A 27,818-nucleotide genomic window follows, 5' to 3' on the forward strand; every position below is an offset into this window, starting at 1 on the left:
TTAAATTGATTATCATTTTGGCAGAAAATGTCTCAGATAGTGCAACACCTATGTCTCAGTATTCATATATATGACAACAAAAACACAGTCTTGCCAGCTAAATCCATGTTCCACAGCATACTGTTCTGTTTTTCTAAATACCACGATAAAATCTTAAGAGTCTGTAGCAAGTCTTATAGTATGACTAAAACGCGAGAAAACTACATGCATTCACATATTTTATGGATAAAGAATCAAGATTGTATATTATACTTACCATGAAGTCAATGTGAAATTCTTCATAATTCTTGAAGTAATCCATTAGTGTTTCAAATCTATGTCTCTCATTACACACCTGGAAAATAAGAAGACATGTCAACAATATACATACAAGAGTCCCTTAAAAGGTTATCAGGTATTGTGCGAATAAATACAAAGAAATGCAGTGGTATTATATAGGTTTGCGGTTGTTTGTGTGTCCCCTGGGGTATATTGTTTATGTCATACCAATGTTAGTGGGATCATGAGATTATTTGAGTTTTCTTCATTAAACTGATTTCTTTTTATTTTACATGACACATTAGAGAACATGTGGACTGTGACCAAGATCTTTCAGTGAGGTTCTCTGCACCATTTTCATTTAGGACCAACCAGATATCATATGAAGTCTTTAACTGAAAACTCCATCTAAACATGACCATCTATTCCAAAGCAGCTATAACAAAAATGTTAAGATGGCTACCATGGCAGTCACATTGGATGTTTAATCTTCACCATTTTCTTTTAGAACCAATTACAGTACATGTCAAAATTAGTCTTTTAATGATAACTAGGACTAATGGCACAGGAGATTCAGCCATTACAAGGATGGTTGCTATGGAGGTCTAATCATCACCATTTTCATTTATAACAAGCTAGATATAATAAAGTATTTTAGTGCAAGCCTTATGTTAGATTTAACATCTGTTCAGACAGATTAGTGATGCAAAAAACTGAAAAGCCATACATATCAGGATGCTTCATGTCAAATCTAGTGAAATTCTGCTGAGCAATTTTTAAAGCAGAAGCAATTGAAGTTATTAATAATGTAGACAAACTAGCTCTAGATGGCATTTCAGCATCATCTGTAATAACTTCTTGCCAGGATGCTTTTTGTCAAATTTGCTCAAATTCTGTTCAGCGTTTTTTTTTAATAGATGTTTTAAATATTTTTCAACTTTATTGACAACAACCATATTTGAAAGTTGTTATAGTTGTTGTTGTAGGGTTTAACACCATTTTTCAGCACAAGATAGGCTATAGATGGAGGCCAGTATCAATGGTGGAGGAAGAACCCGGGAAAACCCCAGAAAGAACCACTGACTCAAGAGAAGCTACTGGCAAGCTTTCTCATATACCCACACTGGCTGAACCTGAGACTCGAACCATGGAGACAGAGGTGAGATGGCAATGATCCATAAAAGTGAGCACTTTAGACCACTCTGGGTTCCCATATTTGAAAGTGGAACATCATCATTTATACAAATTAAAAAGTCTTTCATGCAAAATACTTTGGTAAAATATTTTGTCAAATTCTGTTCAACAATTTATAAGAAGTTATTTAAAAGCTATTTTATTTCTTTTTCATAATTAACATGATAGATCTTGATGATACAAACCTATTTACCATGTTCAATAAAAAAGAACATAGGTACAGATATTGAATTTCTAAAGTTCTAAAGTGCTGACAAGCTCAGGTAACAGATGCAAAATCACCTCAGTAACTTGCATATGTCTTGATCATAATCAAACTCATCGAAGATATTAATGATTTAGGCTTATTAACCAAGTTTGAACAAAACTGCCTCAGAATACAGTCTCTAGAGTGGTAACAAGATCAGCAAATCAGATATAAGACTGCCTCATTAACATGCATGGATCTCACTCATTATCCAACTCATACATCTTAATAATATAACAAGGATTCCAAGTTTTGTCAAAACTGGATCAGAAATTTGGCTTCCAGAGTGATAACAAGTTCAGCTCCCTCCACCCACACCGTGATAACAACCTCAGCCCATCATTATCAAACTCATCCAAGAACTAACGGATACCAGATACCATACATACTCACTTATAAAGTCAAGTCAAACGGCAAACAACAAAGATCTAGATCTGCCATAGCACAGTGTGCCTGCAGATCAGGGCCTTTATTGTTTGTTCTACTGATTAATCTTAACAAAATGCATAGAACTATATTTGCTGGAACATTATGCAACAGTAGATCTGGGTCTGTGCAGTTTGCTACTGGACTCATCTTATAAGAGAGTATATGTGGTAAATTCCAAGCCTGATCAAACTGGATCAGAAATATGGCCTCCAGAGCAGTGACATGGTAAGATAACAGATGCAAGATCATCTCATTAATATGCGTAGTTCTTCCTCATCATCAATCTTGTCCAAGATTTTGATGACATAAACCTATACTGAAAACCTGATTGAAATAAGATTGGAAATAAAGACTCCACAGAAGTAAAAAGTGATGGCCATGTCAAAAACTTTTAAATGTCTTGGCAGAAGTAACAAGATTAGACAATCACATGCATGAGCACCTTATAAATTTATCCAAGCTCTTAAATCATCAATGATAATATAAGCTTACATTTTAAATTTGATCAAAATTGTATACTGGATCAGAAACGCTTCCTGTGGGGTAACAAGCTTAGCCAATGAGATGCATGAATGTCTCATTATTATGAGTGGTATTCACTCTTCAACGAACTCATTCGAGATCTTATTGATATAAGCATGTATTCCAAGTTTGATTGAAACTGCATCAGAAATATGGCCTTCAGAGTGGTGACAAGTTCAACCAATCAGATGCAAGATTACCCCATTAATATATGTGGATCTTGCTCATGAATGAACTGATCCAAGAGCTTGGGGACATAAGCCCAAATTGCAGGTTTGCCGGATTAGTATGTAGGGATCTCGCTCAATATTGAACTCATCTGAGATCTTAATGATATAGCTTACTAAGTCTGACAAAAAATTGACAAAAATAGGGCTTCCTGAGTGATAACAAGTTCAATCAATCAGGTGCAAAATCGCCTCATTTGCATGCATTGATCTTGCTCATTATTGAACTCCTCTGAGATTCTGATGATATAAACATATATTCTAAGTTTGATCAAATTGGATCAGAATTATGGCTTCCAGAATGGTAACAAGAATAGTCAAACACATCTCACTCATTGAACTAATCTGAGATTTTGATGATACAAACCCGTATTCCATATCTGATTTGGGGCCCCGAGTGGCCGAGTGGTCTAAAGCGCTCTCCGTTACAGATTACTGCCATTTCATCTCTGTCTATTTGGGTTTGAGTCTAGGATTTGGCCAGTGTGGGTATATGAGAAAGTTTGCCAGTAGCTTCTCGTGGGTCAGTGGTTCTTCCCGGGGTTTTCCCAGGTTCTTCCTCCACCATTAATACTGGCTGCCATGCATAGCCTATCATGTGCTGAAAAATGGCGTTTAACCCCACAACAACAACGACAACATATCATGTAAATCACAGTAAAAAAAGTTTCAATACAGTTTCAAACCTGAAAAAAGTTTTTATACAGCCTTCTATAATAATAATTATGTATAAATATATAACTTTGAGATATACATAAAATGTACTTAGATTTATTATATACATTTGGTATTCAAATATTTCAAATATAAGAAATTCAATAAATGGCATATGCAAAAACCTAACCATCCACTTACCAACAAGTGCAAAATAATTACCTTCAAGCTTGACAAAACATTAACTGACTGTATCACTACACTAACTGGATTAATCAACTGCATACTAATTTAGTCCCAAAGAAAATCATTAATATTCTTTCTGATGTTTCCTGAAGATCTGCCAATCAATGAAGAATGTTATTTGCATTCAAGAGAAAGCAGTATAACAGTCTAAGCATATAAAAAATGTCTATCAAATGAACTGATTTTCTGCCACCTATATTGGGTAAGCTTTAAATTTCAAAAACTGTATTTTGATGCTAAATTCAGTGCTACGTAATTCCAATTTCTAATTCAATGTTTAATATTTGATGCTTGAAAGAAACTTAATATATTTCTCTTTCTTGTGTTATTATATCAGAATAAATACATTAACCCAAATAAAAAACGAAACTCAGTGAAAAAATTGCAAACTGAAGGTGTAGCACATAAATTAGTTCACTGTTCATACCTGGTTTGAATAGTTACAACTCGTGTCCAATTACTTGTGTAAGACAGAATCAAACATGAATATTGGTAATACTGGCAGCATACTGAATAGGCAAAAGCAAATTTATTAAGTAAATTATGTTTCTGAAAAAATATTTACTCAATGTTAGGAATATAAGCCTCCTACCTCCAGAATCAAACCTCCAAAAGACAAAAACGTCTTTTCTGCCTACAGCATGTTGACGCAGGGCAATAACCCATGCCCATTACCTCCCCTTCAAAATGGAGAGCCTTCTTACTCATTTGGTTCTCTCCATAACTAAAGGGTTGAAGTATTTCCAACACAACACACTCCTGACAATTGCCAGGCATAAAAAAGACAGTCCAAACAGGGATGGAATACATGTGTCTGCAGTTGTTTGAGAAGATCTGACTTTGCTGGAATCTTCCTGGGTAGATCTATCACCACACTGAGTAGATCCAGGAATTGTCCCATCTAAGAGGTGCGATCTGTATTAGTTTGCAATTTTGACCCTTAATTTCTGAATTTAATCTTGGTACTAAGACTGTGGGTGAGGAGACAAAGGTCAACTGATTGAAAGTACTGGTTGGGATTTTTTCCACAGGAATCACTGTCACCAGCCAAGCATTATGTCACTGACACAGGATTGATGTTATGCCTGTGATTCTGATCTTTTGATTGTGTACACTGGAATGGGGCGACATTGAGCTTGCAGTGTCATTTATAAAGAGCGCATGAAAGGATGGCCCAATGGAATGATATCTGCAGCCCCATTGAATAATATGAGGAGTTGCAAAAACTCTCACCACAAGTCATTGACGACATGTTGGAAGCGGACTCTATAAATTTGATGATACATCACTCAAACATCAGGTAGTCATATGAGACAGATATTGGTTATAAATTCCACATCGTGGTTGAAAGAATGCTAAGAGGGGCAGACGTCAGACTTTTTCCAGTTCAGAAGAAAACCGAGATGACATAAAAAGGATAGGAGATAGTTCCTGCCCTCCATCTTGAGCATTGGAGGGAATATATATTGACTGAGCAAGCTAAAGTCAATAATCAGTTTAGTTTTGTACAAGAAAGAGCCTTGAATAGAACCTGAGAGATTGCAGTTTGCAAACAACCTCCACCATTCGTTAACAACCAGATCTCCTGCTGTGTGATTTTGGAATTCCTTGGATGTCATGGGACTTCTGGAACTATCAGAGAGAAGGAGACATTGGATAAATGAAGGGTTTGATAATCCAGTGATAATTAAGTGCAGAAGACTGGCACCTACCAGGGGCTTGGTGTGCTAGAATGCTTGTTTCTAACCTACCCCCCACCCACAGCCAATGTGGGTATGTGAGAAAGCTTGCCAGTAGCTTCTCGAGGGTCGGTGGTTCTTTCAGGGGATTTCGCAGGTTCTGCCTCCACCATTAATACTGGCCGCTATGTATAGCCTATCGTGTGCTGAAAAATGGCGTTAAACCCTACAACAACAACAACCCATCCATGAGGCTACCTCTTAAATACAGTTGTATGTTTCCTGACATTGGGTTAGGCTCATGACTGGTTGTGTTAGTCTAGAGAATGATCCATTGTCTCTCTGACATCGATTGTCTCTCCTTTGGTTTAAGACTGATTGGGTATATATCACTGTGGAGGCTGAACTGCAGTTGGATGGGAATTCTTGTTGCCTGATTCCTCACTTCCTCTATCTTGCCTCCAAAGACCAGGGGCCACCTGAAAGGTGTCATCCTCAATGTCATGGTGTGGTACAGTTTGAGAAGTGTAAGCAAACAAGTATCTCAGCACACTCGGTCTTGATTAGCAGAAGCTGTTGGGACATTTGTCATGGAATGGTACACTGCACTGTTAATGACTGGTGATTCAGGCTGTGAGCTTCCATGGCCAGCTGGAAAAGAGCTAATGATGCAAGATCTAAAATTGAAGATGTAACGACAACGTTCCAAACCAGCTTTGATGCTGAGTGGAAAATATTTTTATCCACTTCATTGTAATTTGGGAGAGCTATATTAATGGCCATAAATTCTTATCTAGGGCTGGAAGCTTTGTCTTAGTGTGTTGCCTATCAGCTAGAAGAAAAAGCCACTGGTAGATAGCTTTCTGAAAAGATGTCTTAGAATTACCTGCATTGATAATTCTGTTGGAGAGGTGGTCACTGATTTCTTTGATTTTTACAGACTGTGGGAAAAAGACACAAGGAAGGACAATCCTCCTTCTAATCTAAGTCCAAGGAGGCCTTGACCTTATGTGTCTGCACGGTGATAGTGGACTGGCACCAAACTAAACTCTGTCTTCGCCATGCTTGGATCAGAGAAGGATCATCAGGAGGGATATGGGATATCAGTGTGGGATATCCTGGTCCACATCTATATCCTGGTCCAAATAAAACATGCCCTGTGTGATGGAAGAGGCATACAACCTTTCTTATATGATTCTCAGCACCTACCCAATGGGCTGACAGACTAAGATCGAAAATTCAAAACTAGACACCTGGCAGTGTCAAAGGGAGGTAATGGGCAAAGGTTATTGCCCTTTGTCTATATGATATGGATGGAATATAATTTTTTTCTTTTCTTTTGGAGGACTGGATTCAGAAGGTAGCTAGCTTATATTCCAAGTATTATGTGACTGGAAATATGTTTTAAGTAGAAACAGAATGTCTTGCTTCAGTTCAATATTTGCAAGTAAATGCATTTTACCATTTGAATCAAATGCCATTTGATGGTTTAAATGAACTACAGAAGTCAGCAGGATGATTAGATGCATGGTTGAACTTCCACTAAAAAAAAGTTACACATTTTCTACAGTCTAGACTATCAATCTGCAGATCTGCTACATCAACACAAGGTGAATGATCATACAATGGTATTATTATTGGGAAAAAAACAACAGAAAAGACACAAACAATAAACACATTTCCAAGTGATATGCTGTGAAAATTTGCTATAAAAAAGACAGTTCTGATACCACACTTCGATGCAATATGTGACTGCACTTGCTTGAACAGTACATGGCAAACAAATTATCTTCTAGTTTGAATCTGATCCCAGCCCAGGAAAAAAAGCATATCTTATCAGAAAACACAAAATGTAGTTGTACAGTTTGACTGTTAAGACTATTCAGTATATGTGATGTGACATTATGATTACTACTGACCTCATTGTCAATGCCGTCACCATTTTTATCACCATCTTTTCCTTTTCTTATCACCAGTTTGATACTTATTTATGGAATGCCATACAAACAGCTAACTGACCTGGGAAAATACCATGGGCTGGAAAATGTACAGCCTTCTCACCCCACTAGACATCTGACTGAGATGGAACAATACCATGGTCTGCAACATGTACAGCCTCTCACCCCACCAGACAGCTGACTGAGATGGAACAATACCATGGTCTGCAACATATACAGCCTTTTTAATCCATCCAGACAGCTGAATGAGATGGAACAATACCATGACCTGCAACACGTACAGCCTTTTTAATCCATCCAGACAGCTGAATGAGATGGAACAATACCATGGCCTGCAACACGTACAGCCTTTTTAATCCATACAGACAGCTGACTGAGATGGAACAATACCATGGTCTGCAACATGGACAGCCTTTTTAATCCATACAGACAGCTGAATGAGATGGGCTAATACCATGGCCATCAAGATATACAGCCTTTCACATGATGGAAATATGAAAAAGTATCAGTTCATCCTCCTGGGAATATCTCAATTTGCAGATGATATTCTTATATTAGCAAGAATCTCACACTGCTGTTGGATTTTGTTCAAATTACTGAACATGCAATTCAATAAACCAAGCATACCTCTTTGAAGTTATCGAATGCTGAGAGGATAATCTCATGGCCCCCGCTGACCAAACATACAGCTGCCAGCAGCTCCAGCACAAGGGCTTTGGTCCTGCAAAAAGCAACAGTCATTACTCACTGAACCTGATGAAATCTGGGACACATAAACATTTAGGACATGATGTGAAGCAATTTGGTATTCTGTTTTACCTTTTGTAAGAAAAGTGTTGGAAATGATTATATTTCATTTATATTAATATAAAGTTACTTAAAAAATGACTGGTTTTTCTGTGAATGCTTTTTAATATACTGCTGTACTGATGGATGGAAATAATATATATGAATTTGCTCTTTGATAAAGGAAACCTGGTAACTTATTTTTGTGCAATAATTATGAAACAGAACTAGAGTTCAACAGTAACTAAATACAGAATTTGCAAGAGTTACATTTCTTTGCAATTTCAGATCATTTGGGAAAACGATGCATTACTCTCCTTGGGATATTCATTAATATGTATCAGAAAATCAGAAAAACAAAATATGTGCAAGAATTGGTTCCTTTTTAAATAAACAGAGATTGTATAAAATATTTATAAAATGTAGTTTTTTAAGGGTAAAATTAATTTTAATTGTGTAATACTTAACTGCTACTACAGCAATGCTTTCCTTTTCAAAGATGCCAAGTCCCCAGTCCAAGCTAAATATTTCTAAAAGTAAAGAACATGATCCCAGGCTGATTCTTCAGTGATATCCACATATAGAATATCTTCCTTATCTGACTTGGACACCGAGTGAGGATGGACTCAATGCAACAGTAGCAGGTAAATATTACATAATTAAAACTAGTTATCACAATAAGTATATTGAGGAAAATTTATTGAGGAAACAAATTAATATGACCATCTATCAAGGAGGAGTAGCAATATAACAAGCTTTTCCATACGGAAGCTGTAGTAGCAATACTGGAGGTCAGATCTGCATCTTTCCAACTGGGACCAATTAGATGACACTAAAAGTCTTTTGGATTTAGAGACAACTATTCAGTCAGAAGGAAAAGTGATAACATTTTCAAAATGGCTACCACAATGCCTTACTGCAAATCAGATTGGCAAGACTTTTTTTTAAGGATGAACAACACATGTCTACTGGTGAAAATGCCAGGAGGAGCAGTGACAAGATTTTCAAGATGGCTGTCATGGTGGCCATAATAGATATTAGATCTGGATCATAATATTCAATACCAAATAGCAATCATAATAAATCTTTTAGTGAAAACTCTATATTGATATCGCCATCAATTCAGGATTAATCACAATATTAAAATTCTCAAGACGACAGCTGTGTTGTCCATACTGGATGTCTAAGTGACACCATATTCATTTAAAACCAACTAGTTATCATAAGAAATCATCAGGTGAAAAACTCAACATCAGTATGACATTCTGTTCAGGAATAATAGCGACAAGATTTGCAAGATAGCTGCCATGATTGCCATAGTACATTATAAGAAAATCGTCCACAGAAAACACGATGTTGATTTGACTTTCCCTTCTGAAAAAGCAGTGATGACAAGATTTTCCAGATGGCTACCATGGGAACCACCTTATATGTCAGGTTGGCACCATTTTCATTTAGGCCTAACAAGATATCATAAGAATACATCTGGTTAAAACCCCATGTTGATATAGCTTTCAGTTCAGGAGTATTAATGACAGTAAGATTTTTAAGATAGTTGCCATTATGGCCATATTGGAAAACTAGACACCATAGGAAATCTTGTGAAAACCCTACTTAATAAGACTATCCATTAATGAGTAACTGTAATAAAACAGATTTTCAAACGAGTCCATATTATTTGTCAGATGAAGACCATTTTCATTAGGAACAATCAGACATCATAAGAAGTCCTTTAACGGAAAACCCATGTTAAAATAACCATCCATTCAGGAGGAGTACCTATAACAAGATTCTCACAATTGCAGATATGGCAGTAATATCTTACCTCTGAACAGCACAATTTTTATTTAGGACCGACTAGACCTTGGAATGATTGTCTGTGTAAATTTCATGGCAATCCTCCAAATAATTTAGGACAAGCAACAAGAAACTTGACAATGGATGGACAAACATCAAATGTCAAACAACCAATGAAAGAAAATGGAACACAATAGACCCATTCAATAAATCCTACTGGTCTATGTCCTGCAGAGCTCTACAAAAGTCCTTTGAAGAGTTCACATTCTATTGCCTGAACAGATCCTCCAGAATTCAAGATAAAACCATACCTTCTGTTTAACTGCTGAGTGTTGACACCATTTCTGATATTCCTGAGCAAGGTTTACAGCAGCCATACTGGATATAGGACAAACTAGACATCATTAAAGGACGTTTGGTGAAAGCCTCATGTAGATGTGCCCAACATTCAAGGAATTAAAAAGTTTCAAAATGTTTGTGGTAGCCATATTGGCCATTTGTGGGGTACAATTTTCATATAGGATTAACTACTTATTTTAAGACTTTTGGTGAAAGCTTTATGTTGATATGTCCATCGATTCTGGAAGGAATAACAAGGACAACATTTTCAAGATGGCCACTATGGTGCATTATTTTCATTTAGAACCAACTAGAAACCACATAGTCTTGTGGTGGAAACGTTATGTTAATGTAACTTTCAATGTAGAAGGAGTAGGGACAAGAAAATTTTAAAGATGAATGCCATGGCAGCAATATTCGAGGTCAGATCAGCACCATTTTCATTCAGGACCAACCAGATAGCATAATTAGTCTTCTGGTGAAACCATCTAGATATGACTTTCATTTACAGGAGCAGCCAAAGCAGGATTTTGAAGATCATTGCCATGGTGGCTATACTGGATGTCACATCGGCACCAATTTCAGTTCAGATCAACTAGACATCATAAGAAATCTCTTGGTTAAATCCAAATACCAATATGACTGTCCATCTTGGAGGGGACAGGCATAAGGTTGTCAAAGATGACCAGTGTGGTGGCCACTCTGGATATCAGGAGAAGCAACTAGATTTTAAAAATGGCTTCTGTGTTGGCCATAGTGTACGTCAGATTGATACTATTTTCATTCAAGACCAACTAGATAATATCAGTATTTTTAGTGAAAACCAAATACTGATATGACAATCCATTTAGGTAGAGTAACAACAGCAAGATATTCAAAATGGCTATTGTCATATTAAGGTTCACACTGTCAAAGAGAACCTGTAGATTGTCGCAACCCAGCCATGCTTTTTTTCCTTTGCTGTAACAAATTCATCTTCTGTTTTTGCTGCATTTATACTCATAGTATTTTTCTTGCACCATACAGTCTGCTAATAGCATCTTGAAACTTATTTTTGAAGTTCAGTTTTGGTTTAATACGACTCAGACAGTGCAGTCATCTGCAAAGAGGTCAGTGGAAGAAATTGAATTTCTTACTTTAAGGGGTAAGTCAATAATAAATAGAATGAACAAAATGAACACACAAAGAATGCACAAAAGGTTCCATCTAGGCATGACCAAGCAAGAAACTGGTACCTGACAAGATCTGAAAGGTGAGGATCTAACACAATAGTAGAACCCAAACAGAACATTGGAGTATGAAAGAGGGCTGCACCACAGATCCCAGCTTTGCAGTGCAAACTTGGAAGTAGATTGCCTCTTTGTCTGGACAATGCAGATGGCATCTTTGCTCGAAAGCTGGTCTTGGGGAGATTGACTGTTCAAAATGAGCCAAACATGAAGATAAAGAATCTGTGGTTTGTTATGTAGGAGAGATCCCATGTGCTGTAACAGCAGGTCTCTCATTGGTGTTAATCACATGGGCTCATCTACAAAGAGAATGAGAAAGCTGAAGCAAGACTGCTGGTGTCAAAGAGGGGCTGTCAAGAAGAACAGAGATGTGGGGAATCTGACTTGGTGGAGAAGAAGTGGGATTATTTTGAAAAGTGGGAAGGTGTAAGTGTACAGATGAGCCTACTTCAGGCTGAAAGCATCCACCATCCAGGCCCTCTGATCGACACCTGGTGCCCACTGACTGGTGAATGGTCAAAGACCTGTCCATTTAAGATCATTTGACAGATGAAACTCTGTTCATTGAATCAAAGTCCATCTCAAATGTACCGGAGCAAATGTACTGCCCTTCCCTGTCTTAGTGAAGGCATGACTCACTCTTAGCAGTCGCTGACACTTCAACTCCCTTCAAATGGTGCTGCTCATCCCTTCTGTGTGGGAGCAACTTGCTCAGTCACCAGCACTGTTGCCAAGGACCTGTTTTAATAGGCAGTGATCACATCAGAACAAGCATCAGGATCTGAGGCCTTTTAGAAATCTCTAGGGTGATCATTACCATTAGACTGGAAGTGATCCAGGCCACTCCAGGGAATAGAGGGAATCCAGGGTCTCGCTAGGATTTTAAAACTAGGGGTCCAGGACTAGTACAAGAACAAGCATCAGGATCTGAGGCCTTTTAGAAATTTCCAGGGTGATCATTACCATTAGACTGGAAGTGATCCAGGCCACTCCAGGGAACAGAGGGAATCCAAGGTCTTGCTAGGATTTTAAAACTAGGGGCCTAGGACTAGTATTTTTGTAAAAATAGAGTTCCACCGGCAAAAGTTGCAGTCCCCTCCCATGAGATTATTGGGCATACCTAAGTGGCTTAATGTCCAGATGAAAAGAATCAGTGGTTGCCACTGAGTTTAATTTTCCAAATTCTTTTCCAAACTTACATATAGCTCTTGTTTATCCATCAGCATGAGACTGAATTTTGTCAATCCAAGGAAATGTCATTATCCAAACACTAAGTCAGGCATCACACACTTTCTTACACATGGCTACTGTTCCATCTGAACTACCAGTTCTAGCAAATTAAGCACTATTTTAATCTCATTACAATCCGCATCAATTTGCCATTTACTCCCAAAATACTTATCCAAATTTTCAAAAGACATTTTGTCAAAGTCTCTATGTGTCTTGATTTTGAAGTCACATGCACTACTTATTTGCTACACTCGGAAATGAACACAATAATGAAAGCTGAAATTGTTCTTTGACGTATTCTTATAATGACTACATGTACATCTCTGGGTCTTTCTGCCTCTGAATTCAGTCACTGTAAATATTAACACATTTTTCCACCACTCAGCAGCTAGGAGAATTCTTTGAACTTGCTGCCCAGCTAATTGTGCCATGTTCTTTTTATGTACTCTTATAATGACAACATGCACATATGGGTTCTTTCAGCCACTGAACTATATCACTGTAAATAACAGCAGAGCTAAAAATGATCATTTGATCAACACATTATCCTACTCAGCAGGTGGCTGAAGCAGGACTGGCAAGCCTTTGAATTGCTTGTGTAAGGAGGACTCCTGTGCACATGATTTTCTGCATCACAGATAAAAAAACATTGTATCAAAATATGCATGATAAAGCATTTCTGAGCCCTCTGGGGATCATCCTGAGATTAAGAGGAAGAAGATGTACCTTCTTCCTCTCTCTGTATATGTGGTGACTTTCTGGAAGTCCCACACTGCATCTGTCCACAGGCAACAAATAGGATATCCATCCATGCTCATTTACTATTTGAAAGAGAGGTGGGGTAAGTGTCCTAAGGGCCAACACTCACCCATACCTTGTGACAAATTTTTGTGCTGAAATAGAAATCTGACAACCTGTAACCAAAGAGGGTTAGACGATACTTACCCTGGCATTGGTACTAAAAAGGGAGAATAATAAATAGAGGCACTGCTATGCTGAGCAATTTGTAAAATTCCTTCAAATTTAGCAAAAAAAGGCATACAATTAATGCAAAGACTGAGAGAGAAAGACTCAAGACAAAAAAGAATATCAGGGGCAAATAAATGATTAAAGATAGCAACAAAGGTCAAATTCATTAGCATCCTGAAACCAAAGTACTCACCCAAAAGTCCAAGGAAATAGGGGAGAAATTCTATATCTTGGCTATGACTATAAAATTAGACTGGGATTATCTTCTCTTCAATTCTTGGACTCCAGTTGCTGATTAGAGGATGGAATACTGAAAATGGACTGAGGATTCAGGACACCAGAAAAGGAAAGTAATGCAATAGTAGCAGCTAATGTTTAACTGCACTTTAAATTCAGCTAATTTTAGTGTCTATTTGTGTAAATCTCTACTTAATGTAGGTCATTTTTTCCTGGTGAACAGGAATCAAATAACAAAGGGACATAACTCTTACATCTCATTAAAGAATGTGAAGATTGGTCTCTTTCTGCTTAATGACTTTACATATATCTTACGAGGTGGAACAATCACCTTCTCTACACCTTTCCAACACTTTTACTGAACCGAAATTAGGTAAACAATATCAGTAGACAGTTACCTTCCATTTCTCATCAAGACACAGAATCTTATGGGTTTTCTTACCTGAGACTTCTGTGGTTCAAACTCAATGCTATACAGTTAATGGCATGTTTGTGGGCAATGACTAAGTTGAAACCATACTGAAATAAAAAGAAACATAATATATTAGTTGAAAATACCAAAATTACTGATATTTGGGATAATGAGGTAACAGACTAGGCAATAATGGATATAAACTAATGAACTTATTTCGTCATAGTTCTGCAATCAATTCTCATACAATGATATAAATTTCACAACTAGTTTACCGTTAATACTTCATCAATTATTTGTGGCTTTGTACACAGATGATTCTGGAATAGTTGAATCTCTAGATCTTGATAAATATGAACAGACAGCAAATATACGAATATACAAGCAATATAAGCAAGAGAACTGAGAATGGGTTAAATCCATGACATGAAGTTTTATCTTTCTAACATGATCAATTCCTTCATAGAAATCATCTAAAAGGAAATTACTGATGTATTCAGCTCTCATGACACAAATGTATCGGGAACAGGTGAATTCTAACCTCATATCATGTGTATGGGTACTCAACAAGAATCCCTATAAGGGACTGATGCTCTATTGAAAGATAAGACCATTTATTCTTTTTAAGTGTTGAGTATTGAAACCATCTCTGATATTCTTGAGCAATATGATTTTCAAATTACACACTGTGGCAGCCATACTGGATGAAAGATTGGCACATTTTTTAATTATAACAAATTAGGCACCATATGAAGATATTGGGTTAAAACCCCATGCAAATATAACTGACCTGAGAATTAGGGACAAGATTTTCACTATGTTCTTTGTAACATTCATACTTGAGGTCAGACACAAGACTTGTATAATCAGAATACAAAAGCATTCAATAACGTGAAAAAGTGGTGGGAGTGTGAAGTTTACTAGAGAAAAGTCTAAAGTCAACATTCTTAGTATATCTGAACAAGACAAGGCACTGGACTAACCATGTTGCGTGAATTGCCCCAACTGAACCAGCAGAGCTAAAAGATCAAGACTACAAAACACAAACTGAAGGTCTTAATGAGGTAGTAGTCATATTTCAAAGTTGCTGATTGAAAGATTTTACAGAATATGCATCCTTTTTCCTACTGTATTTTTTATTACCTGGTGATTCATGATAGCTCGGAGGCACATGATACAGACATGGACGTCATCACGAGCCTCCCCCATATTCAGTTTGGCAGTGAATTTCATCCCTCGAGGTGAACTTATTGTATTGGAACGTTTTAAACTACGTGACGGACTTCTTGCAAGGCCTGAATCTAGACTGGAACTCTTCTCTCGGTTCAATAACTGCTCCCTCCTAAAATGGACAATGTAAGCATGATTATACTGCAAACTATCTAACAATACTAATCAACACGACCAACTATAACTAATATCTATTTATCAATATTTACATTTAGATATTCTGATATAATATACACAAGCAAATTGTCACTATCATGCTCAAGTTACATGTATTGCTATGCAACCACTTACTAGAACAGAACCATTTAAATTTCAATTGCAATGAGTTGCTATTATATAAAAAAAACCCAACTCCCTGTTTTTGCTCTGCAGTCATGTAGTCACAGTTATAATTCTGTGCAAATTATGTAATTTAACCTCCAAACTGATGCACAGTAAAGGGTTACATGGTGATGGATACGTTATTTTTTACTCTGACTCGTACGGTTAGGTCATCAAGCAAGCAAACAGAAGGGATGTTGGCCTGTAGCTACGAGCTGTATGATCTCCAAGCCTGATTTGATGCATTCTCACCAGATGATATTTATGTATAATAAGTCTGATCCCACTATCTCAAATGTTTTTTTTTAAAATTATAGAACAAGTAAAACAATATGTAAGCTGTTGTTGTTGTAGGGTTTAACGCTATTTTTCAGCACAAGATAGGTTATACATGGCTTCCAGTATTAATGGTGGAGGAAGAACCCGGGAAAACCTGGAAAGAACCACCAACTCATGAGAAACTACCTCACATAATCACACTGGCTGAACCAGGGGTGCAAGATGTTGAACAGTGACATTGAATCTGAAGATATGACCATAAATATGGATTGCAACAATTAATCCAGCAACATATGTCACAGCTTTGTCTAAAGCTTGTTTCAGAACTATAATATCAATCTGACAGTGTGAGATCAACAAGGCAAACTGCTAAGTATTGGGAAGAAAAAAGGATAATAGAAATGAAATCTCAGCATTATTACAAAGGTTGCCAACAAAATTGTTGTTTTGTAGGGTTTAACACCATTTTTCAGCACAAGATAGGCTATACATGGCGGCCAGCATAAATGGTGGAGGATGAACCTGGGAAAATCTAGGAAAGAACCACTGACCCACAAGAAGCTATGTGCAAGCTTTATCATGTAACTACACTGGCCGAGTCCGAGACTCGAACCCACGCCAACAGAGGTAAGACAGCAGTGATCCATAACAGTGAGTGCTTTAGACCACTCAGCCACTCAGGGCTACCGCCGACAAGACTGTACAGAGCAAATAATTAGTGGTGTTATCATATCTCACCCTTGTGATGTAATGTCACTGGATTCAGCATAATAATAATATTGGCAAAAATACAGATATACAATCTGAAATATTCCTATCTGGCCTACATAAATCCATTTCCAATTTACTGTAATACAGAACACTAATACAGAGTAGCGTAATTATCTTAATCAGCTGTGTCTCCAGCATTTGTTCATTGCAATCGATACATGCTTGTCAAATATAAATAGCAACAGTCCATAGGTAATGATTAGAAGGAAGAAAAAAAAACAATGGAATTTTCCACAATCTGTTCAGGCACTGGACCAAGCATGTGTTCTTAGCATAAATGAAGCATTATCATCATGACAATATGACAAACAAGATGAGCATAAACAGCACATTATAAGCTTGTTGAATAACAGCACATTAAAAGCTCATTGAATATAGGCAAAATACTTGTGCAGAGAACATTTTCCTTATTTAAGTCAAGTGACTTCTATCCCCTTTTGATCCTGAAATTGATAGGTTTCTTTCATACCCTAAGTGTAACCCATCCAAAAAATAAGTCTGTTCTATGACATAGAAATTAATGTTATTATGTGGAATCCATTTTTCTTCTTCCAGTCAGTGACCCTAAACTTTGACCTTCTGACCCCAAAATAGTTCTTCCTTACCTACAGTGCAAATGATTGACAAAGTTTGATTGAGATCTGTCCTACAGAACTAATGCTATTGTCCAAAAAACATTTATATTGTTTCAGTCAAAATGACCTTGACCTGTTTACTCCCAACTCAACAGGGCCCTTCTTTACAACAAATGCAAATTAAAATTATCACAAAGTTTGGTACCTGAGGAACTCAAGATATTGTGCAGCAATCATTCATCTTCTTTCAGATAGCATGATCTGGACTGCTGACTTTTTGCTCCCAAAATCAAAAGGGGTTTTCATTACCCCTAGTGCAAGCCATCCACAAGGTCTGGCAACTGTAGATCAGGAAGAACTCCAGTTATTTTCCTGAGACCATTTTCCTTTATTCACTTAAAGTGACCTCAACCTTTGACCCTGAAATCAATAGGAATCTTCCTTACCCAAAGTTCAAGCTATCCACAAAGTTTGGTGCTTGTATATGGTGAAAAAAAAAAAAAAAATCAGGTTACTGAGCAGAAACCCTTTTCCTTCTATTAGTCACTGACCTTGACCTATAAGCATTTCTGCTCCCTACCATAAAAAGGGTTATTCCTTCACCCAAATCCACAAAGTTTCGAAAGTGTTGATGGTAGACAACTAAAGTTATTAAGCAGAAAACAAACTGTTATCAGATGGATGGATATGGGTGTATAAAAAAAGTGCAAATATTACAACTTCAGGCTATGAATAACCTCTCTACAAATAATACAGAAAAGATATCAGGCCTCAGTCATACCTCATGACAACCTGGGTGAATGAGAGATAATCCACCAACACATCGAGACCCTGGTTCTCCTCACTAAGAAACTCCCGCACCCATCTGCAAAAAAAACACAAAAAAAACCAGCAAACATTAACTATGTGTTGGTTTAGAATAAAAACTGGGATACACACTTTTTAAACATTTTTCTGTATGTACCATTGTCTAAAACATTTTGTGCCCAGAGTCCATAATGGGTCTGTTAAATGATGGATCTGGGCTACCATATATTGAAAACAGGCATGTCAATAGGCTACCATAATAATGATATCATGAAGTGTCCTAAATATTTTCCAAATATAATAACCATACAAAATTACCTTACTAAAACAATTTATTACAAATGATACTTCAGAAAAAAACAAAGAAACTCTTAGAATTGACAGTTTCTTATTTGAGTGCCTACTTTGCCTTTTCTGGGTAACTTAATTTCAGCTGGGCTACCAAGTCCTTTTTCTAAGTAGCCCAGTGGGTTCCAATGTGATTTAGAAATGTGTAAAACATTTTGAGACACAATTTTCATAATTTTGCCCAACACAGTTATTAAGTTTATTTCCCTTTCCAGGTCAATTATCATTAGTTGATAATTAAGCCTCTCATGAATATTCAAGATACCAGAACTATACCATTAAATATTCCTTAGATGCTTCCTTTATTTTTTCACACTATTTATTGACAGTTTATTTGCCCACAGTATGTAAACTAAGACTATCTTCTTCTGTTATGTATTAACGTGGACAAATCTGAAGCTATGTCATGTTTTTGTGTAACTACTTTTGATGTCTATAACAAGAGACCCAAGTGGGCCAGACACTGCTAACCTAAGTTGCATAACTTAACAGTTGACCATGTCATTAAGCAGACTTATGAATTATTAGAATATAATCATATGTAAATTATCTCAAAATCAATGTATTGATTTGTCCTATCTTAATACTCTAAAATTGTATTTCAAACTATGAAAGCATGAGATTCATATATACAGCTCTAGATCAAAACTGAATTCATCTAAGACCATGATAACATAAACCTATTTACCAAGTTATAACTGAACTCATCAAAGAACCTGAAAACATAAAACTATTTACCATGTTATAAATGAACACATCTAAGACTGATAACATAACAGAACTCATCAAAGAACCTGATGATATAATCTTATTTACCATCTTATAACTAAACTCATCCAAGACTCTAATCATATAAACCTATTAACATGTACCATGTTAAAACTAAACTCATCCAAGACTCTAATGATATAAACCTATTAACATGTACCATGTTAAAACTAAACTCATCCAAGACTCTAATGATATAAACCTATTTACATGTACCATCTTATAACTAAACTCATCCAAGACTCTAATGATATAAACCTATTTACATGTACCATGTTAAAACTAAACTCATCCAAGACTCTAATGATATAAACCTATTTACATGTACCATATTCAAACTAAACTCATCCAAGACTCTAATGATATAAACCTATTTACATGTACCATGTTAAAACTAAACTCATCCAAGACTCTAATGATATAAACCTATTTACATGTACCATGTTTAAACTAAACTCATCCAAGACTCTAATGATATAAACCTATTTACATGTACCATGTTAAAACTAAACTTACCCAAGACCCTAATCATATAAACCTATTTACCATGTTATATCAAAAGTGGATGCATAATAGTGTGTGGTAACAAGCTCAGCTAATTGAATGCAAGAGAACCACACTAACATGGGCACATCTCCCTTGTAAAACATGTTGGAGAACATGTCTGAGACCACAAATTTACATTTACTTACCAAATTTGAGCAAAATCAGATTTCCTAAATGGTAATATATTAAGCTAAATCAGATACAAAATTAGGGTCATAGTGGAACTTTGATGGGACATGACCCATGGTACCAAACCAGGCCATAAAGCTAATGTCTAAATACAGAGGATCATGAGAGTTGAAACACTGTGCTTTTTCATGAGAAACATTAACAAAAATTGAGCCATCCCATCCATGTTTTGAAGAGTTTCATTTAATGAAGCAACTTTCACCGAGTGCCTCATTAATCGAGTCATAGACACATATTTTTTCAAGTGCTAAAAGAAATCTTGGTTGTCTGACATTTATTAAAGCATTTATTTTTCAGGGCATAACATTATATTACACAAGAATAAATGATTCAGACTCCTATATAAATATTTATCTGTGTAATTATGTATATGCATGGGGCTTAGGGCACTTCAGCACAATTCTATCTATATAGCATGTTTAAATATCACCAAAAAAGGCATTTGTTCTTCGGAACTATTAAAATGCTTTAAAAGGTTTACTGTCATTTTTGTCCTGACATGTTGCTGTTGGGTGCCATTTAAAAAAAACAAAAAATATCCAACAAACAACAGCTGGATCATGCAGACAGTTTACATCACAAAATATGTGCAGTTTAAAGCATCTTAGGTACTTGAGCAAAGTCAGTCTGGTTTCCTGACCAATTCCATTGAATCCAATATGAAACCTGGATCTGAATCAAGTACCAGGATTTTACTGCAAACAATCGTAATTCTGTAATATATGGTTTTATACCTTAAGTTCATAGTTTAAGGGTCATTTCCATAACACTTGAGGCATAATCGTAAGGGCTACCAGGTCTGGAAGCCTTTAAGAGGAAACCTCTGGGTGATATGACCATCCATGGGGCCCCAAATGGCGGAGTGGTCTAAAGTGCTCTCCATTACGGATCACTGCCATCTCACCTCTGTCTGCGTGGGTTCGAGTCGCGAGTTTGGCCTATGTTGGTATGTGAGAAAGCTTGCCAGTAGCTTCTCGTGGGTCGGTGGTTCATTCCAGGGTTTTCCCGGGTTCTTCCTCCACCATTAATACTGGCTGCCATGTATAGCCTGTCTTGTGCTGAAAAATGACATTATACCCTACAACAACAACAAAAATGACCATCCACTATGTGGTAGTGATAACAAGATTTTCAAGATTGTTACTGTAATGCCCATATAAGATGTCTGAGCAGAACCATTTTCATTTTTGGGGTCCCAGGTGGCAGAGTGGGCAGAATGGTCAAAGGTGCCTGCCTTCACAGATCACTGACATCTCAACTCTTGTTTATGTGGGTTCAAGCCTTGACCTGGCCAGCATAGGTATATGAGAAAGAATCCCAGATACTTACCATGGGTATTTATTTTTTCAAGTTCTTTCTCCACCAAATATACCAAATTCTTAAAAATGGTATTAACCCCAAAAAGCCAAAACCAAACCATTCTTACTTAGGACCAATTAAACATCATAAAATGACTCATGGTGAAAACCCAATGTCAACATGACTTTAAAATCAGAAGGATTAACAATAACAAGATTTTCAAGATGGCTGCTATGGCCACTAAAATGGCTGTCAATTTATAATTTTTATTTAAGACCAAACATGCTAATGAATGTATGGGCATCAGGTCATGCCAAAAGCTCTTTCTGTTTATGTCCAGTAGAGCTAAAAACCCACATACGAACACACATTTTGTACATAAGTGATTGAAAATGTTACGTGTTTAGGCTTGAATAAACATCAACACATGATAAAGTGAAAACAAGCTTTGAAAAATTTAAACAAAAATCCCCCCCTCCAAAAAATGCTGTAAAAATACTTTTGAAAAATAAGAACTTACAGTTTAAGAATAAAATCCAAAAATAATCCAAGAATAATCCACAAATAAAATTTAAGAAGTCCTAATATTGAAATATTCTAATGAAATCAAGTTCGAGCCCTGACGAAGAATCCAAAATGGAAGGCGATGACGTATGCTGTATCCTGTATTGTGTTGAGTCTACAGTTCCTTGTAGAAACAAGAAATATCACTCCGGTTTTGGAAATCCAAATATAATTTTTAAGAAATGTCTTTGTTCAAGAATTCTCTATGAGCACTCAAAATATTTCCAGAGAAACGAATTAATCCTTATAGAATCCAAATAGTTTGAATAACCATTAAAATGTAATTCCCAAAATGACACAACAAAAGAAACACCTTTACATCTCAGTGTTTATAAGTCCAACCGAGATTATTTCTCTAAACAGTGGTTTAAAACTTGAATTTTATGCAAAGTAGATGCCTGGATAAGGGTCATGTGACCATGTTTACATATAAAAAATCACATAGAACCTGTATGTCCTTGATATGAACCAATCATTTTACTCTGAGAATAGAAGTTGTTTACTTCACTAAAAAATATTTACAAGTCAAGGGTCATGTATCCAACACAGCCTCGATCTCAACCTTATTATTCCCACAAAATAAATTAAAAAATAACTTGTTCACGTGGCTGTTACTAATTCTGAATTAAGGTCAGGAACCAGGTCAACCACATGGTGATAAGGTTTTCAAATTAGCTGCTGTAGTGCCTATATTGGATGTCAGATAGAGGTAATTATCATTTAGAACCAATTAGACACCATAAGACATTTTCTGGTGAAAACCCCATGTTGTTATGACTTTCTGTTCAGGAGCAGCATAAATAAGATTTTCAAAATGGTTGCTGTGGTGACCAAATATGATGTCAGATCAGAACCATTTTCATGGCTCACCATGGCAAAGGCCTCAGGTTTTTTTTATCACCAGTATGTTTGCTGCCCACCTCCCCAGCCTTTTTTTATTATTAAAAACTGTGACTCATGAATCACTTCCAAAAATCCAATACTCAAACTGTAAATAATCTGTCCTCCTCCAAATATTGCATTTACTAAGTCTGGTCACAAAAATATTAAAATATGCCACTGTAATTGCAACTTTTGTAAATTTTACCTCTGGCCCTCTTTTCAGACTCCTGGGGTAATACACATAATTCATACTCTACTCACTCATGGTCATCACATGAACGGGCGCTGTGTTATTACTCGCATACCTCCACCCATCAGTTTAGAAGAAGTGGTTACAGACAGATGGACAGAACAATGGATGGCTAGATGGAGAACCAGAGCAACAGACAGAAGGCATCCCAATATCCTGGATGCTGTTTAGAAAAGCATGGGGATAATATTAAGCACAGGCCAAACGTGTAAAAATTAGCTAACATTCAGTCTCCTAAACTAAGATGAAACATCTACCCAGATACACACATGGAATGAATGATCATAACTGGTAAGTAACCATACTAGAGTTATATGACTGCCACCAGTCAGCTTTTACATAAGCCATGAGGCTGTATTGAATCAATATATTATCTTCTGTTTAGACTTTGGCATAACATTTTCTGAGGTTACTGCAGTTATTTACAAGGGATCCAGGGAAGGCACCTTCAAATCTGAGCAAACATTTATATATTTAACTTTGTGTGTGTGTGTTATGGGATTCTTAACATAGCTTTAACAACTTTTCTGTTATATCGCTAAGATGTTTGCAGCGTGACAGTTTATAGTGGTGTCTAGCACTGAGGCATGATGTCCACCCAGTCACATTATCCTGACACCAGGCTGATTAGTCCTAACACTAACCTCTTAAAGCTAGCGAGGCAGCTTAAGTACCATTTTTATAAGTCTTTGGTATGACTTGGCAAGGCATCAAACCAGTGACCTCCCATATCTGAGACAAATGCTCCAACCACTAGGCCACCAAAGCAGTCTATTTAATTTTTTAAGACTTTGATCAGAACTCTACTCTACTAAGCAGAGTAATCTGAAAAACTGCAGACTCTCTGAATGTAGTTTTGTTACAACAATATTTTTTTTATAGCACATCTTATCTTTTGTCCCCTCTGAGGGACCTGAGGAGAGGGGGCAATAAATAAAATCCCTCTTGCACAAAGGTGCCATTTGGAAAAGAATACGATATAGTTTTGTTGACATGGGAGAGATGGACAGCCAGACGTTGATTGAAATCACAATTTCCAGCACTTTTTAAAAAACATGGGTAGATAAAACATCTATAAAGGAAGTCACAGGTGGTCACATCTTACTCAATATGGTTGGTCCTAAGAGAAATTTCAAGATCTCGAAGGACTTGAGTTGAAGTTGCATCACCAAGCATCTTCCGTTTCTGAAAAAGATAAAGCATAATAAATTTACTATACATCCAACTACATCATGTATTTATGCATGCATGCATGCATATATAATGCCAAACAAGTTTCTTCCAATGAGAACATTTTGAATGATATTATATCCATGAGTGTGCCATGTATATACAGTGCAACCTCATATAATCAAAGTGTTGCAGACTAAAAGTTCGGATCAGACTTTTGGCTTGTTTAGAGTTTTGGAAGACAATGAAACTGAGCACATTCTTGTGAGCAAGAAGACTGGAATAACTGATGTCAAGTTTTATTGTGTACTGGCAAAGATCAGATCAGAAAAAATTCACTTCAGTCAAGAGTGGATCAATTAGATAATATTGAGAAATTATGGAGTATAGTGGTAAATACAAAATAACTATATGAAATATGAACAAGGAATATTTCACCTGCATACATTATTTTTTTTTTACTGAAAAAGAACACTAAGGGAATACTGTTGAATGATCATTCACATCTACATGTACATCATTTTGTTAATCAAAACTGAAACTCTTTCAATTGTGTTGCTTTTTATCAACACTGATTATAAAGTCACCAATTTGCAACATAAAACCCCAAGGGTATCATAAACAGCACATGATATTCACACATGTTTCATAGTCCTCTATGTAGACAGCTGAATTAGATTGAAAAACTATTCTTAGTTTTTGCAGGCAGTGACCATGACCTTTTACTTCTGCCTGCAAAATCATAAGGCTCTTTGTTGCCTATATGCAAACCATCAGTGTTTTGTATAGGTCTGTGATGTTGAATTATTGTCATTGTGCAGAACTATTTGTCTTTATTCACTCAAAATGACATTGACCATTAGTAAAATGGCATTAAGCTAATAACAACAACATTAGTAAAGCCATCCACAAAGTTAGTTGACAGAAGATGGTGGAAAACTTGAGTTACAATGCTAAAACTGTTTTTTTTTACGTCACTGTGACCTTTACCTTTGACCTTATGACCCTAAAACCAATAGGGTTCGTCCTTACCCCAAATGCAACCATCCATCATGTTTTGTAACTGCAGACAGTGGAGAACATGATTTATTGTGCAGAAACCATTTGTTTTTGTCTTTCATTTAGAGTGATCTTGACCATTGTGATTTTGAGCCAGAAATCAATGCAGTTTTTTCTTAACCCACGTACAAGCCATCATCATAGGAGAAGATGGTGGACAACTCAAGTTATTGTGCATAAATGAAATTGGTAACAGATAGATGGACAAATGGAAAACATCATAACTCAATATGCACCACCTTATGGTGGGCATATAAAAACTAGATCTGTCATTAAACAAGTGTGTACAGAATAGCCATGCATGACAGATAGACGGACATCTACAATTTAAAAAGCTCCAATCTGACAATTATGAACCTTGTACTGAATGCAAACACAGTCATGATACAGAGGTTTACAAAGATTGATGAAGATATATCAAAAGGTTCAGAAAAGATTAAGAGTGTGATTGACAAATGGACGGACAGACAGACACAAGAGTCCTTTAAAAAGACTAATGCTCCACTGACTGAAAAGAACTTCCAGGAATCCAAGAAATGACCATTTCCTTTTTTAAGTGCTGAGTTTTTAGAGCATCTTTGATACTCTTGAAACATAAGATTTTCAAAATGGCAACAATGGAAGCCATAGTGGATGAAAGATTGGCACCATTTTCATTTAGAACCAAATAAGATTTTCAAGATGACCCATTGTTGAGGCCATAATGGATGTACAATCAGCACCAATTTTCATTTAAGACCAACTAGAGGTCATAAAAAGTTCTCTGGTGAGATACCATGTTGATATGATGATCCAGTAAGAAGCAATACCCATAACAAAGCTTTCAAGAAGGCCAGCATAGAAGTGATGTGACATCTGCACCATTTTCATCTAGGACCAACTAGACACTATAAGAAGTCTCCTGGTGAAAACCCCATGTCAATAATGACCTTCCATTCTAGAGCAGCCATAATGACAGCTCAGATTTTCAAGATGACCGCCATGACAGCAATAATGGAAGTTAGAATGGCATTGTTTAAAGACCAACACCCCAAAATAGTTCTGGTTGAACCCCAATGATAAAATTACTTTCCATTCAAAAGAAGTAACAGTACCAAGATTTTCAAGATGGCTACTATTGTGGCCATATTCAATGCCAGATAAGTACTACTGTCATTTAATGCAATACTATCTATTCAGGAGCAGTTGCAGCAAGATTTTCAAGCTGTGGCAGATATATTTGGAAGTCCGAGAATCACCATTTGCATTTAGAAGCGACTAACATGGGGATTAATGTGTGTAAAGTTTTATGGCAATCCTCCAAGTAGTTTTTACAGTATAACTGATACTGCTGTAACAATAACAACTTGTGCTAACAGATGGATGGATGATAGACGGATGACAAAAGACCATTCCATAAGCTCTTCTGGTCTATGACCAGATGAGCTAATAAAAATTGGGGTAACTCTTAAAATGCTAATTGGACAGATTCCTTTTCAATGGGACACAATGTTTTATCAAGATTTAAAAGTATGCCAAGTTTCATAAGGAGATCCCATAGGGTTCAAGTGATATTAAGTAAACAAAAGTGCTATGGACAGTCAGACAAGATGACTCCATCACATTCCCGCTCAATCCCATCTTCATTTGCTGATGTATATAATAAAAGCAATTCCATGAAAAAGGTAAATAAAACATGAGCATACAGTACTTGTAAATTTAATTTGAGGTATAAACCACAATTAAATACATATATAAAAAGCAGTCAGGGCAATATAATGCAAAATAACAAATGACATTGCAAATTTAAAAAAAAATAACATTATTAATTATTAACCAAAATTAATTTAAATTTGCTTAAAATCATAATCTTGTCAATCACATGCATATTGATAGTAAGTTCAAATTTACAAAATACTGCAACTGCAATATTTTATCACACTACTTAAAAGAAAATTGTTCAGAAATATGTATATAACAAACAAAGACAGAAACAATAAAGGCTTTTTTGGAAAGCATTAAATAAAATACCTTCATGGTTGTAAAAATCCCAAATTTTCCTACTTGTCCAGGATCATTATTTTCATAAAGACTGGCAACATTTTGAACATTTCCTTTATATTCTACATACAAAAAATTGAGCAAGTAAAAGAAAACTACTTGCAAAATAAACTTTCCAACTCGTCCATGACTGCTAGACAGCAATGGTTTTTTTCTTTAGCTCTAGTACTGTTATTTTTGGGGGTTTGATGAATTTTTCAGCACATAATAGACTATACACAGCAGACAGTATAACTGCTTGAGGAAGAAGCCAGGAAAATGCAGGGAAGAACCCACCAACCCACAGAATGCTAGTGGCAAGCTTTCT

The 27,818-nt window shown here is 36.3% G+C and overlaps 1 protein-coding gene across 1 annotated transcript in view; it reads right to left on the bottom strand.

Annotated features, from left to right (window-relative positions):
• LOC149779477 (formin-like protein) overlaps positions 1-27,818 on the bottom strand; it is a 130,152-nt gene that overhangs the window by 72,045 nt on the left and 30,289 nt on the right. Inside the window, exons 4-9 of the mRNA XM_089940167.1 lie at positions 24,348-24,427; positions 18,371-18,454; positions 15,557-15,755; positions 14,444-14,520; positions 8,042-8,135; positions 257-334 (exon numbers count right to left, since the gene is read on the bottom strand). Of these exons, the coding sequence (XP_089796293.1) occupies positions 257-334; positions 8,042-8,135; positions 14,444-14,520; positions 15,557-15,755; positions 18,371-18,454; positions 24,348-24,427 (612 nt within the window). The remainder of the gene's footprint in view (positions 1-256; positions 335-8,041; positions 8,136-14,443; positions 14,521-15,556; positions 15,756-18,370; positions 18,455-24,347; positions 24,428-27,818) is intronic.

This window comes from Sinohyriopsis cumingii, chromosome 17, assembly GCF_028554795.1.
Source record: "Sinohyriopsis cumingii isolate HCF-2022 chromosome 17, ASM2855479v2, whole genome shotgun sequence".
Classification (NCBI taxonomy): Eukaryota; Metazoa; Mollusca; class Bivalvia; order Unionida; family Unionidae; genus Sinohyriopsis; species Sinohyriopsis cumingii.